We start from the raw sequence: 16,649 nt of genomic DNA, 5'->3' as shown, positions 1-16,649 counted from the left end.
GTAAAACCACACTGTTTACCAATAAATTCGTGAATTAATTCATGAAGAACTTCGTCAATTTATTCATGAATAAATTGTCAATGTAAAACAGCTATTATTAGTATTATTCCCTGACATCATTGGAATTGAAGCAATATTTATTACTTTTTTTTTCATCAGTTTTTAAAGATGTGCATTTTCTTATTTTTTGCGAAAAACATGTTCTACATCGCAATTTATGCGAAAGTTAAAGTTTATAAAATTAATAATAAATTTATAAATAATTTGTTAGTACTTTTTACCCGCGGTTTCTTAACTTACCTACGCATTATTATTATGAACGTTCTCTAATTTCCTGAGTAATTGATTTAGGGGATCACGACACGCTTTTTATTCACGGCGCATCGCATACGGTTTTTTTATTGGTTTTTTCAAACTTGGTGCTTGGGAAATGGATGAAATGTTTATGTTCGGATAAATCGATTTTTAGTTTAGTTGGATTGTGACTTGCGGTGTAGTATGTGATAGTCAAGACAACATGACTGCTTCGTATACGGAGATTATTTTGGCTGGTTGTATACTAATTTTGCCATTCTTATACGAATCAAGCCATGTATTTCGATATCACTTGAAATTTTTTTTGTATTATTCAATTGTCATGATAAATTCTGTTATCCTTATACCTGTATTTTGTCTTAATCCTTGGAATGTACGCAATCTTTTGTAAGGTAAAGAATTAAAATTGTTAATTTTGAATTAAATTGAATATCGTTTTAGAGTGGCATCGGATTTTTGTCATCACATATCTAGTTTGATTGGAATGAGATGGATTTTAAGAGGAAAGGAACATTTAGAAAAAGAGCAAGCTGCTGTTATTGTTTCCAATCACCAAAGTTCTTTGGATATCTTAGGTGGGTTGATTTATTATTGGCATAAAACATGTAAAAGCGTTGAGCATTCCAAAATATAAGGAAGTGTCCCTTAAAACGTTAATTTAATATGAATCATACAATACAGCAACAAAAAGCTTTGCCAAAGTAATAGGTAAATGTTTAATTTTTAGACTTAACAGTAGTGTTTTTTTAGGAATCTTTGATTTATGGCGTGTGATGGACAAGTGTACTATTATAGCAAAACAAGAACTATTTTATGCTTGGCCTTTTGGGATTGCTGCTTGGCTGTGCGGGATCATTTTTATACCGAGGGTAAAATCGGACACTGCTAAGGCTGTTATGAACGAAGCACTTAAAAAAATTAAAGCTGAAAAGGTAAGATTATAGAAATTTTAGTTTTACCTAAACTGTCTCGCATTTCTTATAAAACAAGATAAATACGGCTAATTTATAGTAATATTTTATACATCTGACCTAATTTATGATATCTACAGATTTCTGAAATATTTTTTTTATATCTCGGTTGAGATTAAATTTATACCAGATAAGTATTTATATCGAATAAATTAAGACCAGAAATGAAATACAAAATATGTTTTCACAGAATTCACCGTAACAGTTTAATAATAATTATATGTCTGAATATATTTTAACGAGTATAAAAATTATATTATTTTTTAATAATATTTTATTATGCGTACTCATTTTAAAATTATTCGAACTGAACCTATGGAAAAACATAACTTTTCAGTCGGAATAAATAAAATAAAAAAAAGTTAAATTGTATGTACAAAAACTTATTATTTTAAATGCTGATTAGTGATTTCAAACCTTTACACTGTATTTTTTAGAAACCACTTATTTTTTCTAGTTAAATTGTTATAAATTATCTATCTTAATTATTTTCTAACGAACTGAGTAACTATTGATTAGAATGATTAAATAAAAAGGTTTAATGTATTTCATATTTTCTGAAGTACGCAGTTAAAATATATGCTGTACTTATTATATGTTTTTTTATTACATTTTATCTAAATATTAGAACACGTGAACATAATATAGTTGTGAATGTCGTAATATTATGACAGTTTAAAAGAATGAAATAATTTTGCGAAATAACCCTTTATTTGAGACATAGGCGCCAAGTATAGAAGGGCTGAAGGGCTCTAGCCCCCGTAAAATTATTTAGGAGGGGCTCCACGCCAAAACTACTTACTGATTGGATGCATTTATACAGTGAAAGGAATAGTCATCATCATAATCATTAATAAATCATGAATACAAGACCAAAAAATATCCATAATAAAGAATATGACAAAACAAAAATATATTTATTTTGTGGCCAGACTAGCCGGCTGACCATCTGGCCCCCAAGGCCCACCCCAATAAAAAATCCTACCTACGTTCATGGAAACAAACCACAGTCTCAGTATTTTACTTTAATACAAATAGTTGTTTGTTTAATTTAATTTTCGCCTATACAGAGGCTGTTAACAAATACGCTTCTCACTACAGGGATCTCGGAAACGGTAAGAGGTACAAAGTAGCTTAAATAGGAGCAAAGTTACGTAATCAGGGGACCAACATTATGCCTCTAAAAAATCAAGGCTAACATGATTAGTTTTCGAAATATTTGAAAAAAAATCGAAATTTTGGAAATCCGTTTTTGTTTCATTTCACCCTTGTGATATTGAAAAAAGAAGAACACTTTCTCATGGCCACTTTTTGCCCTCTATCGATTGGTATAATCAATTTTTGTATGTAACGTTTCGTCTCTCCAGACCATCATCAATTTCATTTTTTTAAATACAACCCTAGAAATTTTATTACATTTTTTGCAAGTCTTCATAACCCCCAATACTGTACTGCCTCAGCCCGAACCAAATTCAGACATTTTGTCTCGAAAAATTCATCTTCAGTGTATTCGTTCCAAAATCTAAATTTTTTATTTAGGTTTCTTTGTTTATTGAATTATCGTACACTGTAAATGTGAAATCCATCTAGTTATTTAAACTATTACCACCACACGTTACAATAAAACATTTATTATTTTTAACTATTACCATCACTTGGTAAATACATAACTCAATAAGTTGTTGCGTCAAAATTAAAACATTATTACAATTTTAATTTTATTATGACAAATTAATTCTTAAAAATGCATATGAACAACCAAAACTCCAACTGAATATTATTCTTGAAAAAATGTCAGTAAATGTTCAAAAACATTTTCGTTTTGCAAACGTTGAAAATGAAGATCAGCGTAATATTATCGGAATTTATTATATCTGTAACCGCAACTGTGAAAGAGCATGTCAGATGTATTTGTATGAATATCCTGAAAAAAATAGATTGGAATTAGTTTGAATTTTGAGCACTCACGAAGCCTAGAAATAACTTAAGGACACGGAAATAAAACTCTTATAATGTTTTATTTTAATGTGTGGTGGTAATAGTTTAAATAACTAGATGGATTTCACAGGGTCTAACGACACTTACAGTGCACGATAATTCAATAAACAAATAAATCTAAATAAAAAATTTAGATAAATTTGGAACAAATACACTGAAGATGAATTTTTTGACACAAAACATCTGAATCTGGTTCGGGCTGAGGCAGTACAGTATTGGGGATCATGAAGGCTTGCAGAAAATGTAAAAAAATTTCCAGGGTCGTATTTAATAAAATTAAGTTGGAGAGACGAAACGTTACATATAAAAATTGATTATGCCATTCGATACAAGACAAAAGTGAGCATGAAAAAGTGTTCTTTTTTCAATATCACCTCAAACAAGGCTGAAATGAAACATAAATGGATTTCCAAAATTTCGGGTTTTTTCAAATATTTCGAAAATTAATCATGTTAGCCTTGATTTTTTAGAGGCATAATGTTGGTCCCCTGATTATGCAACTTTGCCCCAATTTAACTGTGACTACCGTTTCAAAGCCCAGCATCTATGATTTGAAACATTTTCTCATTTAATGATTGATATTGCTCAAATAAGGATTAGTGCACAAAATTTTTTATGATAGGTACGCGATTAATAAATTTTTTGCCGAGATAAATATTTTTTGATATATGACTTTCACTTGTGTTATCTACAGATTATTTCAGAATTATACTGATATGTCACAGCTAACCTGCGTAATATTATAATCGGTAGAAGGTCAGTATATTTAATTTTAATAGATATGTATACTTAGTGATCCATTTCAAATTTGAACACTCTTAAAAGTTGTATTTATTAATCGATTTTGACCATGTTTTTTTTTAAAGGTGTGATACCAAAAACTGTACTTTTGAACAAAACATCATATTTTATTAAAGCCTACCCTAATTTTTTTTTTTTTTGAGTTACAAATCAAGAAACTGTATTAACGATTTTTTTTATATAAAATCTGAATACACCTTTGAACTCAACTTCTAAATGGATATATACCGAATTTAATAATGAAAATATATATTTATTATTGCAGACAAAGTAAGCCAAAATTAATCTGTAATAATAAATTATTCACGATATTCTATTATTAAATTTATCTGCAAAACTTTCGAATTTTTTTATGACATCTGGTATACACCCATTTAAAAAGGTGTTGAGGATTCAAATTTTATATATAAAAAAATTAATAATACGAATTTATGAATTTTACTTCCAAAAAAGTTTTTTAAAAATTGCGATAGACCTTGATTAGTAAAATACGGCATTTTGCTCAAAAGCACAAATTTTTGCTTTCTACCTTTAAAAAAATTATCAAAATCGATTAATAAATACAACTTTTATCGTGGTCTTTTTTGAAATGTAACAAAAAAATTTGACCATGTGAACCTAAAAAGATAATAACTGTAAATATTGAGTCAATGAATTTGATATCGTTTTTATTAAGGAAATCACAAAAACTATAAGTTCCTTAAACATTATAAACAAATAAAATATTATAGATAATACAACTTGAACTTGAGATAAATTTTAAAGATTGTGTAAATTTTTATTTGATGATAACACATTAATAAACAATTATTGTGCAGTTTTCGCAACATCAATGTACAAAAAGTCCAGTTTTTTGACCGATGTTATTTTTAATTGCTGGTTCGTTTAATGAGATTTGAAAGGCGACCTTGTATGGAATCCTTCTTTTCCCATACCACTGTTTATTCAGTTACATATATTTACTATCACATATAGATAAGTATACTTTTAATTAAACGTTTTATGTTGACTCGTTGACATAATTAAATTTTATAGAAGTGCATTACTTTCTGACCATTATTGTAATCAATAGTCGGGCCTTAAATGATAGTTTATTTGTTACTAATGAGGACAATGACTAAGAAATGTATAAATTACCATTTTTACATGAGTAGGAGTTATTGATTATGTTTTACAATTTTAATAAATCAATATTAGTCTGAATAGATAAAATTGGTAATGTTATTGAGACCACATAGCAAAAATAATAAATGTTCATATTAATTTGAGGATAAAGATAATAATTATATATTTCGATAGATAAAAAAAATACTTCCTTCGAAATATTCAATAAAATGCATAATACTTGGTTTTATTGTTTCAAAATTGTAGGTTTACTAACTTATACTTATTTTAAACTTTGAGAAGAATAAGTTTATATGACAGTATATAATTAATAATACTAAATAAAATAGTACTAGACATGTAACTTTATATATTTTGAAGAAAAACTTACCAAAATAACCTGTTTATTTTTTTATAATAGTGGTCTTCTATGTATATATGTACTTATTTAACCAATTATTATGACGATTCATGGCGTGCTGTAATTTTTTTCTTTTTTAGAAGTGATCTTTCGGGAACTTACTAGAGATTTTTTAAATGAAAATCTAGTTACATAGTAGCATCACTTAAATCCCCAGTATCTAAAATTTTATAAAATTATAACCCAAAATATTTTTTATAAAGGTTTAAAGTTGAAATTTATGTAGGAGGTATTGGAAATGACCGAAGATGAAAAATTACTGACAACTTATTTATAACTGCCAAATAATAATCTCCTTTTGGATAAAAAAATTTAACAATTTCAATATATAAAATATCCCAATGTCAGTAATTTTTAATTTTCAGGCATTTTCAATGCATCCTAGATTTAAAAACTGAAACAGAACCAATAAATTTAAAACTTTAAGCATGTATAAAAAAAGTCTGTAATATAAAAAGTGATTTTCCAAAAAATATCACAGAAAATGGAGAAGATCTATAAATCATCGCTGTTGCTTCCACTAGTATATATCGAAGGCCACTATACATTTAAATTGTGCGTCCCTAAAAAATTTTAGAGGGATATCCTTATGACTAACGTGATTGATTTGAATGCCTCACAAGCATTAATATCTTTGAATTTTAGACAAAGTTGTGGATATTTCCAGAGGGAACTAGAAGAAACGACGGCAAAATTCATCCCTTCAAGAAGGGCGCCTTTCATTTAGCCATATCAGGACAGTTACCTATCATCCCAGTGGTATACAGTCGGTATTACTTTTTAGATAAAAGTGTTAAAAGATTTGACCATGGTAAGTACAATTCTACTTATTCAAGTATATTTACTGGTTTACATCACTCTTTAAATGTATATTAATTTATTTCTTTCCTGTAATCACAAAAAAATGTATTTTACAGATAAAATGTGCTTCATATTTAAACAATATATTGCCTTTATGATGTTTGTCCTTAATTATTTGTAAAAATATATTCTAACGAATAGAAGATACCTTATTAGTATATGAGCCCTGACAACTTGACAACTATATTATGTTCGGGCAAGACCAATTATTTGATAAAAATAATATACATGAGAAATAAACATTTCACATATGGTTTTAGATTTAAACGTAGACACATGAGTAAATAACGTTTATGCTTATATGGAATTATACAACTATAAGCTTGAAACTGCTGGATATTTGGAACAATTTTTCAAAAGTGTCACAAATTATTAGCCTGTCTGAACATTTAGTTACCAGCAAATTATTTATTGTTTACTTTTGATTTTGTAGTACCTATTATAAGTGTATATTGGTAGTATAATTACGCTTAAGCACAAAAGTTAATTTCTCCTGCCTCTATATTTGTAAATATACCGGCTGTTACAAATTCGCTTCTCACTACAGGGATCTCGGAAATGGTAAGAAATACGAAGTAGCTTAAATGGGGCAAAGTTGCATAATCAGGGGACTAACATTATGCCTCTAAAAAATCTAGGCTAACATGGTTAGTTTTTGAAATATTTGAAAGACACGAAATTTTGGAAATACGTTTTTGTTTCATTTTAGCCTTGTTTGAGGTGATATTGAAAAAAGAAGAACACTTTCTCATGGCAACTATTTGCCCTCTACCGTCATCAACTTCATTTTTTTAAATACGACCCTGGAAATTTTATTACATTTTTTGCAAGCCTTCATGACATGAAATAACTAGGTGGATTTCACAAGGATTAACGACACTTAGAGTGTACGATAATTCAATTATCCTATAATTCAAGAAACAAGAAATCTAAAAAAAAATTAGATAAATTTGGAACAAATACATTGAAGATGAATTTTTTGAGACAAAGCATCTGAATCTGATTTGAGCTGAGGCAGTACAGTATTGGGGGTCACGAAGGCTTGCAAAAAATTTAATAAAATTTCCAGGATTGTATTTGAAAAAATGAAGTTGATGATGGTCCTGGGGAGACGAAACGTTACATATAAAAATTGATTATACCATCCAATAGAAGGCAAAAAGTTGCCATGAAAAAGTGTTCTTCTTTTTTCAATATCGCCTCAAACAAGGCTGAAACAAAAATGGATTTCCAAAATTTCGGTTTTTTCCAAATATTTCGAAAACTAATCATGTTAGTCTTGATTTTTTAGAGGCATAATGTTGATCCCCTGATTATGCAACTTTGCCCCCATTTAAACTACTTCGTATCTCTTACTGTTTCCGAGATCCCTGTAGTGAGAAGCGAGTTTGTAATAGCCTTTCTAGTCGTCAGGATAGTCCTGGGAAATTAACATTTGACCGCAGACAAATTCCCTCCAAGCTAAATTTTTGCACAGATATTCTTTGAGGTGTCTCAAACCCAAATTCACAAAAATCACATCTCTACCCAAGAGATTGAAGGTCCAAGTTTTTTGCAAATATCTCGCATTCTATGCATCAATACATCCATAAGGTCAACGATTTAATTTTATCTACAAGATCAGTCTCTTGCTTTTTACTGAAACCTCGCCCTTTTCGAGCCTGAGTTCTTGCATTAGGCAAGAAATCATAAATCTCGCATTTCAAGAAGGAAGAAGTTTTGGAAAAAATGCAGGTCAATCTTATACATAATATCTTTTCTTATTCCATGATGTCCAATGCATTGAGCGCGAGATATTCGACCTTGAATAACTCGAAAAGGGCAAAGTGTTGGGAACAATTGACATCATATGGATGTCCGATACATAGAACCCGAGATATTTGTAGAATTTTGTGATTTTTGTGGATTTGGGTTCGGGACAGCTCAAAGAACATCTGCAAAAATTCAGCTTGGGGGAATTTAATCGAGGTTTCCTCCTTTTTTCGTTGAATATCCTTGGGCTAGGACTCATATTTGTTCGTTTCAAAAACATATTTCTTTCTGATTTTGACATTTTTTAAGGTCATTCTAAACAAACTGAACAAAAAAATAAAGAAATAAATAGGGAATATGTTTCCAGGTAAAGTTCTAATTACGGCTTTGCCGCAAATAGAAACTAAAGGCATGACTTTAGATGACATGGGGTCGCTAATGGAAAAAGTAAAAAATGTTATAAGTACAACATTTCACGAAACCAGTAAAGAAGTCGTAGAAGGTCTGAATCCAATCTCTAGTCAGAAGTAAAGTAAAAGACATATTTTACATTGCATTTATAAGATAATAAATATTACATTATTTCTGATTTCAAAGTATCTTGAGTGAAATACTATGATGAAATTGGAAAGTTTTGATATAAGCACTTTGAGAGAAAGATTTCTAATATTTTCCTACTTTTGGTAAGAAATACTGTTCTCCTGTCAGTCTCGAACAAGTCATTAATATTATAATAAAATCGTGAAAATTAAAATTGTGCAATGTTTCAAAGAATAAGTTTGTTCTCGCTTTGATGAAATTGTTTCTGCTGCTGCTGATATTTTATATTTTTTATGATAGGTGCAAAAATTTGTTTTTAACAATGCATCAATTGTAATCACAAATATTAGCATTATATGTCATTTCATTTAGTAACATTTTCAGATTTTTTAATGCAAAGTATGTATTCATATACATAGATACTACACTTGCAGGGGTAACACCATCTTAAAATTCTAAAATAAAGAATTTTTTAATGGAATGAAAATTAAGATGAAAATAATATTCAAGGATCTCATTAACCATGTCTTTAAGTTTAAAAAATTATTCATAAATGGGGCAAAAGATCGACGCTGGAATCATTCTCGAAAGGCACGTTGCATTTGAAGCGATCTTGAGCAAATTTGAATTAGGAAAAAAACAAAACAAAATTCTTTTAATCTACAGTAGTATGGCTAGAGGACATAGGGGATTTTAAAAACATTAATTTTTGTGTGATTGGCGAGCATTTGAAGTAAAAAGATCAATTTTTGGCATAAATAGTGTTAAAATCAACTTATCGAAAATCCCTTATGTGCTTCTCTTTGGAATGTTTTTTAAAGACATTGATTAAAATTTGGAGGTAATAGAATAAAAAATGTTGGAATTATGTTGTGTGCCGTTAGAAAAAAATCGTGTTTTTTGAAAAAAAAAAAACACCCAAACTTTTGAGGTATACGCAATACTAACGTTCTTTTGTTTCTAACGACATCTGTCATTATATTAAAGAAGCTAGAAATCAAAAGTTCATTAGACTGTAAGCTTCCAACAGGTATCTATGTGACGCAAGTAGTCGTTTCGGAACAGCCCGATGCACTTGGGAGAGCCCGGAATTTCAAAGAAAAAAATTTTGTACTGGCATAAAACTTTTTTCCTTATTCTAGAAGGTTCAAGGCATCTTTTAAATAAATGAAAATCGGGATTTTCTGAAAATTATAGTGGTTTTACCCCTCGAGTACACAAAATGGTTAAACTGCGGTTTGTGTACATATCAAGTATTTCTATACAATATTTTTACAAAAATTGTGTGCACCATTAAAAAGTCATGAAAAATAACCCATAATTGACAGTATTGAATCATATTGATTTTAGTCAAAAAAAAACGAATGCATTTTTTTATAAAAAGTTAAGTCGCATTACTGTGGTATTTTAAAATTGGACGTTTTTATATAAAAAAAGTTGGGGCAACTGTATTTTCAATATCTAGTCAATATACTTTGAAATTAATTATTTCTAGTGTCATTTTCCAACACCAACGTTGTGATTGGTCTAGTATTCCTTTGGCTGTTATTCATTTCCCAAATATTTTTATACCATTAACTTGTTGACCGCCATAAGTACATTAATTTTATAGACTTTACATTTAAAAAATTAAGTGCTGTGTAAAGGCAGTCAGCTGGTTAATAGGTTTTTACAGTTTTAAGTTTTTTTTTTAAATGATTGACTATATTAATTTTATAATTTTTATATATAGTATTCTCCTTAATAAGACAATTATAAGTATTATTTTATAAAGCAAAAACGAAACTGCATTAATATTGTGTTGTATTATTAGTTTGCATGTTATGATATTTTGAAGAGGTGTCACGTGTGGACTATAATCAATTTTTACACCATAAATTGTATCTTCTATTTTAAACAGAAAAAGTCTGTAAAAAGTGTCTTAAAGCAATTGTTTAGTATCACCAAAAATTTTCTAAGGAACTTTATAATTGTCATACATTTCAACATCATAAAATTTATATGGCACTAATTCCTTAGTTATAAATTTCTATATATTTAGTGTTTGTTTATGTACCCAGTTTATAAATATAAAGCTTTTGTAAAATTATCTTGTTTTATTTAAAGTATCATCATGATTGTAGAACATTTGAGGTCATTGTATTTAAATTAACACGTTTTGATAATGTTGTGCTTACAATAGGCTCTTATTTATTTGCATGAGAGTAAATAATCTAAAATCTCAGTTTAAAAACATCATTACGATTATTGCTGGTACACTTCTTGGATAAGCTTCAGAAATTTATGATATACTACAAGAATGCTACTTTGTTAAATAAATAAAAATTTAAAAAATAATTACAATAAATTTCACTACATTTTTTATTTAATACATTATGGGACATTTTTTACAAAATAAATCTTTTCAAAAATTGGAAAAATAGTGTTTAGGTTTTAGGTATTAAATAAAAACATGAAATATTTGAATTTCAAAATTTCATATATAGGGTGTCCCGAAATTAACGCAACAAAAATTTAGTCAGATTCTTATAACAAATTTAAGGGACCTGTATTTTTTATTTTCGCCAAGTGGCCCCCTCTTTTGGAGTTAAAGCCCCCTAAAGTCCACCCCTAAGAATAGTCTTTTTTTATATCTCGGAACCCTGTTGTACGAGAATCACTCAATTTGGTACACAGGTGTATTTCGTAAAACGCAATGTTTTCGAGGAAAATGGAAAATCATGATATGCCTCTTTGCCATTTTTATCGAAAACATTTGCGTTTCAAGAGACAAAAAGTTTCTATAATCAATTGCTTTCTATCGGACTAATAATTTCTAGGAAATTCAAATATGCGACCAAATTTTTTTGGCTCCAAAGGCAAAGGGGTCCACCAGAAAGTGTCTTAAAGGGGTTCCCAGCCAAAAAGCGTGGCACGATCAGATTCCACATCATAAAACCCCTGTGTACCAAATTTAGTGATTCTCATACAACAGGGTTTTGAGATATAAAAAGACGGATTTCAAGGGGTTGTAACTCCGAAAGAGTGGGCCACTTGGCAAAAATAAAAACTACGGGACCCCTAAATTTGTCTTAAAAATCTGTGACCGCGCCATTATTCCATGGCTAGAAATTGGCCTCAATGATTTGGGATCGAGGGGGATTATCCCTCTTTATCCTGCCTCATCTCGTGTAGGCCTGGACAGCCTTCGTAGGTGGGCCCCATCCGTCGTCTACCCCGACCGCAAATGCAGCCGGTGTAGGCGCTTTGTGGGACCTCCTTTTGTCCTGGCTGGGCCCTGCCGGTTACGGCCCTTTCTTCTGGCGCTCTTCTTGCTTCGCCGGCTCGTCTGTGTAAACCCCGGGGATGGTGTAATGTTTATGTGTGGTATGGTTGGGTAGGGTAGTGCGGCTATGCAGCCTGGGATGTGCTTTGCTAAGGTGGCCCTTAGGCATGCGCGGGAGGGGAGGGGTAAGAAGAATATGAGGAGTGTGTATGTGTGTGTCGTTATCTTCGTTTCTTGATCCTGGCTGTCTTTGAAACAGAAAAGGGTAGCGGGCAGAGGGGGGATGTCGTTGGGGTGGTCACTCAGGGTCAAAAAGTTGGTGTCTAGGTCTTTTGTGTTTGTCATGATTGTCTAGCGGGTGCGTCAAACCGTTTCTCCGCGTTTTGTCTTATTGTCTGTGTAGCGTTTGTGTATTGTAAGTCTCGTAATATGTCAGTGTTTCTTACGTACCAGGGCGCGTCGGTGGCCGTGCGGAGGGCTATGTTTTCCACAGCCTGTAATGACTTTAAGTGGCTTTTTGCCGCGTGACCCCACGCCGTGGAGGCGTAGGTTAGCTGCGGTTGAAGTACCACCTTGATAAGCGTTCGCTTATTCCTTAAACTGAGGGTGTTTCCACCTTTGAGTAAGGGATAGAGCCTAGCCCTGGTGGTCTTCGCTCGCGCCACCGTCTCCACGATGTGCGGTTTCCACGTGAGACGCTGGTCCATCGTCACGCCCAGGTATCGTGTTTGTCTATTCCAGGAGATGGGTTCCTGGGATAGTGTCAGTCTGTCGAGATTTTGTGGGATTTTTCGTTTGGTAAAAAGGATAGCCGAACTTTTGTTGGGATTAATTTTGACTTTCCACCTGTTGCACCAGAATCTGTGACCAATTTTATGCATTAATTTCGGGTCACCCGGTAGTGAGAGAACGTAGAAACTTCAATCTCTACGCGTCATCTACTGGTAGTCCAAATGATCTAAGAAATTATTCTGTTTATTTTCCATCATTCTTTAACGAATTTATGCAATTATGAAAAACTGTTGAAAATTATTAAACAATTCTATACAGAATTTACACTGTCCGAAGTTTAAGTGATATGAGTATCTTGGATTGTAGCTATTATTTAGTAGCTCCAGTGCGCACAATGGCGATTTAACAGTAGTTCAATTTAGCTTAAAATGATCGAGTGATCGGTAGTTTCCCATTTCAATTCAATTTCAAACTTAGTTTAACTTTTATGTCCACAGTATATTGACATGCCAATAAAAACGAATTATTTCAGTCCTATCCACAAGAGGTAAATTTTTCGTATGAATAAAAAATATTCTAGATTTTAAATGTCTAGGTTTGATTTTGGCGTACCACTTGAGGATATTTTTCCTCCAAATGACATTCATCCTCGATTAAAGGTAAGTAGGTATTTCTTTATTTTGTATTTTTAACAAGTTATTTCAAATTAATTTATTTGCTCTCCATTATAATATAGGATTTTATTTATGTTTTATATATATTCCAGCATGTATTTGAAGAGGCCTATAAATTGTATATAAATAATAGGGTTACTATAGAACAAGTAGTAAGGTACACAAATTTAATTTTAAAAATTCCAAAATATTAATAAAATTATCTTTCAGACAACTACAAGGATCTCTAGAGACAAGATTTAAATTAAAACATAAAATAATTTATGATGCTCATTATGATATAAAACCAGAAAATATCGAACAAACTCCAGGAGCATATTTTTGGTTGATTCGACATTTTTTGGGTTTGTTACCTATACCCTTGTTACCAACATATTCTCAAGAAATTCGATTTGATTGGACCGGTCTATCAGAAAAATGCAAGAACTTTTTACAATACTATGAGAGTCATCGAGATAGAAAACATCAACTCGATTACGAATTTGCAGAGTAAATAAACTTGCGTATTGTTTTCCTATTTTTCCCTACTACTACTTAAAATAAGTAGAAAAAGAAATGTTTTAAAACTAATATTTTTAGGAATTTAAACTTACTTCCATTTGAACACTTTCTTCTATTGACAGTATTGATTCACTTCATTCGAAAATTATCAAATAATAAGGGTTTTCAGGGACGAAAACTTAATAGAAAGATATTGTTGTTCCTTTGCAAATATTATTGTGGCTCCATTTGTGTAAGACCTTATACACCAGGTCATAAAGTAAGAATCATTTTTCTCTACAGTATTAAAATATAATTTATTTTTCTTTTTAGGATGGTAAAATGTTTCCCCTATTTTTCTACATTACGCTCAGGTGGCCTGCAATAGAAAAATATTGCAGACAAATTGGTCATCCAGCCTACTTTTTAGAAAGCAATTTGAATTACAATACATGCACAAATTTTAGCGTAAGAGATAATTGGGTGCAAACAAGCAATTTTTCACCGGAAATAATAACAATTTATAAAAACGTGCCATATTTTTGTGATAATATTTATCTGAAAGATACTGGTTCTCAGACCGAACAGGCTAATTTTGTTGATAAATGTATTCAGAATTTAGAAACTGCTTTTGAGAAAGATATGACCTGTGTAAATTTAAAACACGAAAAACTGTCAAATCCAGAAAATAGTTCATTGTATCCTTCAATAGTAGATCTTAGTTCCACCCTGAAACAGGATGAAAATTTGATTCAGAAAGCTTCATCTACTCCAATAAATGAAAATCAAGGTAAAAAACTGGATGACAATGCTGAATTAAACTTTTTAAGCACAGACAACGCCTGTGATAAAGTAGAATGGAGTGAAGTAGTGGCAGAAACAGCTGTTACCGTCAAAAAAGTAGAAGAATATATTTATGATGACTATGACACTTTTAATAAAGAAGAATACAATCAAATATCTGATGGCAGTAAGAGTAAGTCACTTCTATAATGTCTCTGAAATTCAAATAAATATTTTATAAGGGAAATTTACCAGTAATCGTCAGGTTAAGGAAAGTTCATTATATTGATTTTGCCAGGTCCAAACTTTTATAGGCATTAATTTGTCAAACTTAATTTCTTAAATGTATTTGCCTGCATATTTTGAAAAAATATGTAGCGATTAATCACAAATATTACCAATTTTATCCACAAACTGAATTTTATATGTGTGACCATCATTTATTTAATGTTTATTTTGTTAATTATAATAATAAATAAGTAAATAATGGTCACTGCTAAAAAAAATTCAGTCAGCAAACATAAATAATTTTGCAATTTATAAAAATTTAATTAATTCAAGAGAAACAATAAACCATCTCATTAGTACTTCCAGAAGGTTACATCTTTTATGTACCCACCACATGAAGAAAATATGATCTTTTAGATACACTGTGGTTATTTTTAGGTATGTATATGTCTTATCTCAATATTTTACAGGTAGAAACTCTCTTATGCATAAAGTGTCCAAAATCGGTTGGACTTATACTCCTGAAAATAGTGCTAGAGAAAAAAATAAAGAGTGTAGCACTAACCATAGTGAACTGGATGATACATATGTTAGATTCGAAGATGTGTTTGATGAAAACGGTAAATATAAATCTAATGGTTGTGACGACAGTAATGAATGTGAAGTTAAAGGCAAGGGCTTAAATATTACCTTTAAAAAGTGTTATGATTCCAAAATCCCTTTATGTAATAACAGTTCTTTAAGATCAGCTAATAGTGCATATGGAAACGAAGGAAAAAGTAAGAAAAGCTTGAATTTTAAAAGGTTTAAGTTGAAGTTAGATTTCTTGAAAGTTCTGACTCCAAAAAAAAGTACTTATTCGACTCCTAGTTACGACAGCATCGAAAGCAAAGTAAAATACAAAAAAATTAAAAACATTAAATCTAGTACCCTTTGAAATATTATACTATTTATGTTCATGTATATTTTATATAATGTAGTAAAGAGTATTTATTTTGTTAATTTGTGTCTATATTTTATTTCAAATATTCCTTTATATCATATAGCAGTCTTTCAATATAAAACAATTCAAAAATCTGTTCCATTTTATTATTTATAATTTTATCTTATATTTATCATCAGACATATTTAATTAAGAACATTGAATAAAAATAATAATAATAATAATAATAATAATAATAATAATAATAATAATAAGTAAAAGTAAGTCCTCACAGTCGTGAAATTCGCTACTTTAAAGGATGGAATATTTAGTCCGATCAATCTACATTGAAAGATCCATAAATTTACAAGAAGCTGAAAGTGAGTAAAGTTGTTCAAAACATAATTAAAAATAACATATTAAAATTCCACATCGTTCCGGTACTCGGAAAAAAATTTACTCGAGGTCAAAAGTAAAAAAAAATGGGTTTTTCGTGATTTTCAGCTAAACGGTAAGTTTTATCGTAAAATTACCTCAGACAAAAATTGTAGATCATAAAATTATCTATAAAAAATGTATCGATACTTTTTTCCTAAGAACCGAAAATTCCGCATCCAAATCCAAGATTCCCTTTCCTCCACCCGTCCCATGGAGGCCGGTGTCCCCCAGGGCACCGTCCTGTCCCCACACCTATACACCATTTACAACTCCGACATCCCACATCCCCCCAACACCAACATATACTTATACGCCGACGACCTGACAATCACATCCCAATCCGTAGATCCTAGATATTCCGTCT

The 16,649-nt window shown here is 30.6% G+C and overlaps 2 protein-coding genes across 2 annotated transcripts; both read left to right on the top strand.

Moving 5' to 3' along the window:
* The first annotated feature begins 330 nt into the window (after nucleotides 1–330).
* On the top strand, nucleotides 331–10,849 carry LOC108912788 (1-acyl-sn-glycerol-3-phosphate acyltransferase alpha). The gene is made up of 5 exons (XM_018718175.2): nucleotides 331–702; nucleotides 757–890; nucleotides 1,066–1,247; nucleotides 6,256–6,421; nucleotides 8,591–10,849. The coding sequence occupies exons 1-5, from the start codon at nucleotides 518–520 to the stop codon at nucleotides 8,752–8,754; spliced, it is 831 nt and encodes a 276-aa protein (XP_018573691.1). The 5' UTR covers nucleotides 331–517; the 3' UTR covers nucleotides 8,755–10,849.
* A 3,707-nt stretch (nucleotides 10,850–14,556) lies between these two features.
* Nucleotides 14,557–15,862, top strand: LOC108912779. The gene is made up of 2 exons (XM_018718158.1): nucleotides 14,557–14,890; nucleotides 15,396–15,862. Exons 1-2 carry the CDS (start codon nucleotides 14,557–14,559, stop codon nucleotides 15,860–15,862), a joined length of 801 nt encoding a protein of 266 aa, XP_018573674.1.
* Nucleotides 15,863–16,649: the final 787 nt, after the last annotated feature.

This window comes from Anoplophora glabripennis, unplaced genomic scaffold, assembly GCF_000390285.2.
Source record: "Anoplophora glabripennis isolate ALB-LARVAE unplaced genomic scaffold, Agla_2.0 scaffold824, whole genome shotgun sequence".
NCBI classification, from domain to species: Eukaryota; Metazoa; Arthropoda; class Insecta; order Coleoptera; family Cerambycidae; genus Anoplophora; species Anoplophora glabripennis.
Note: the sequence above shows the minus strand (reverse complement) of the source record. Positions and strands in the feature narration are given on the sequence as shown.

Excerpts from the sequence above, each read along its gene's own strand:
- LOC108912788 (XM_018718175.2), top strand. The coding sequence starts at position 518 with ATGACTGCTTCGTATACGGAGATTATTTTGGCTGGTTGTATACTAATT. Across the intron at positions 703-756 it reads TGGAATGTACGCAATCTTTT|AGTGGCATCGGATTTTTGTC; the intron begins GTAAGGTAAAGA and ends ATATCGTTTTAG. Across the intron at positions 6,422-8,590 it reads TGTTAAAAGATTTGACCATG|GTAAAGTTCTAATTACGGCT; the intron begins GTAAGTACAATT and ends ATATGTTTCCAG.
- LOC108912779 (XM_018718158.1), top strand. The coding sequence starts at position 14,557 with ATGACCTGTGTAAATTTAAAACACGAAAAACTGTCAAATCCAGAAAAT. Across the intron at positions 14,891-15,395 it reads AATATCTGATGGCAGTAAGA|GTAGAAACTCTCTTATGCAT; the intron begins GTAAGTCACTTC and ends AATATTTTACAG.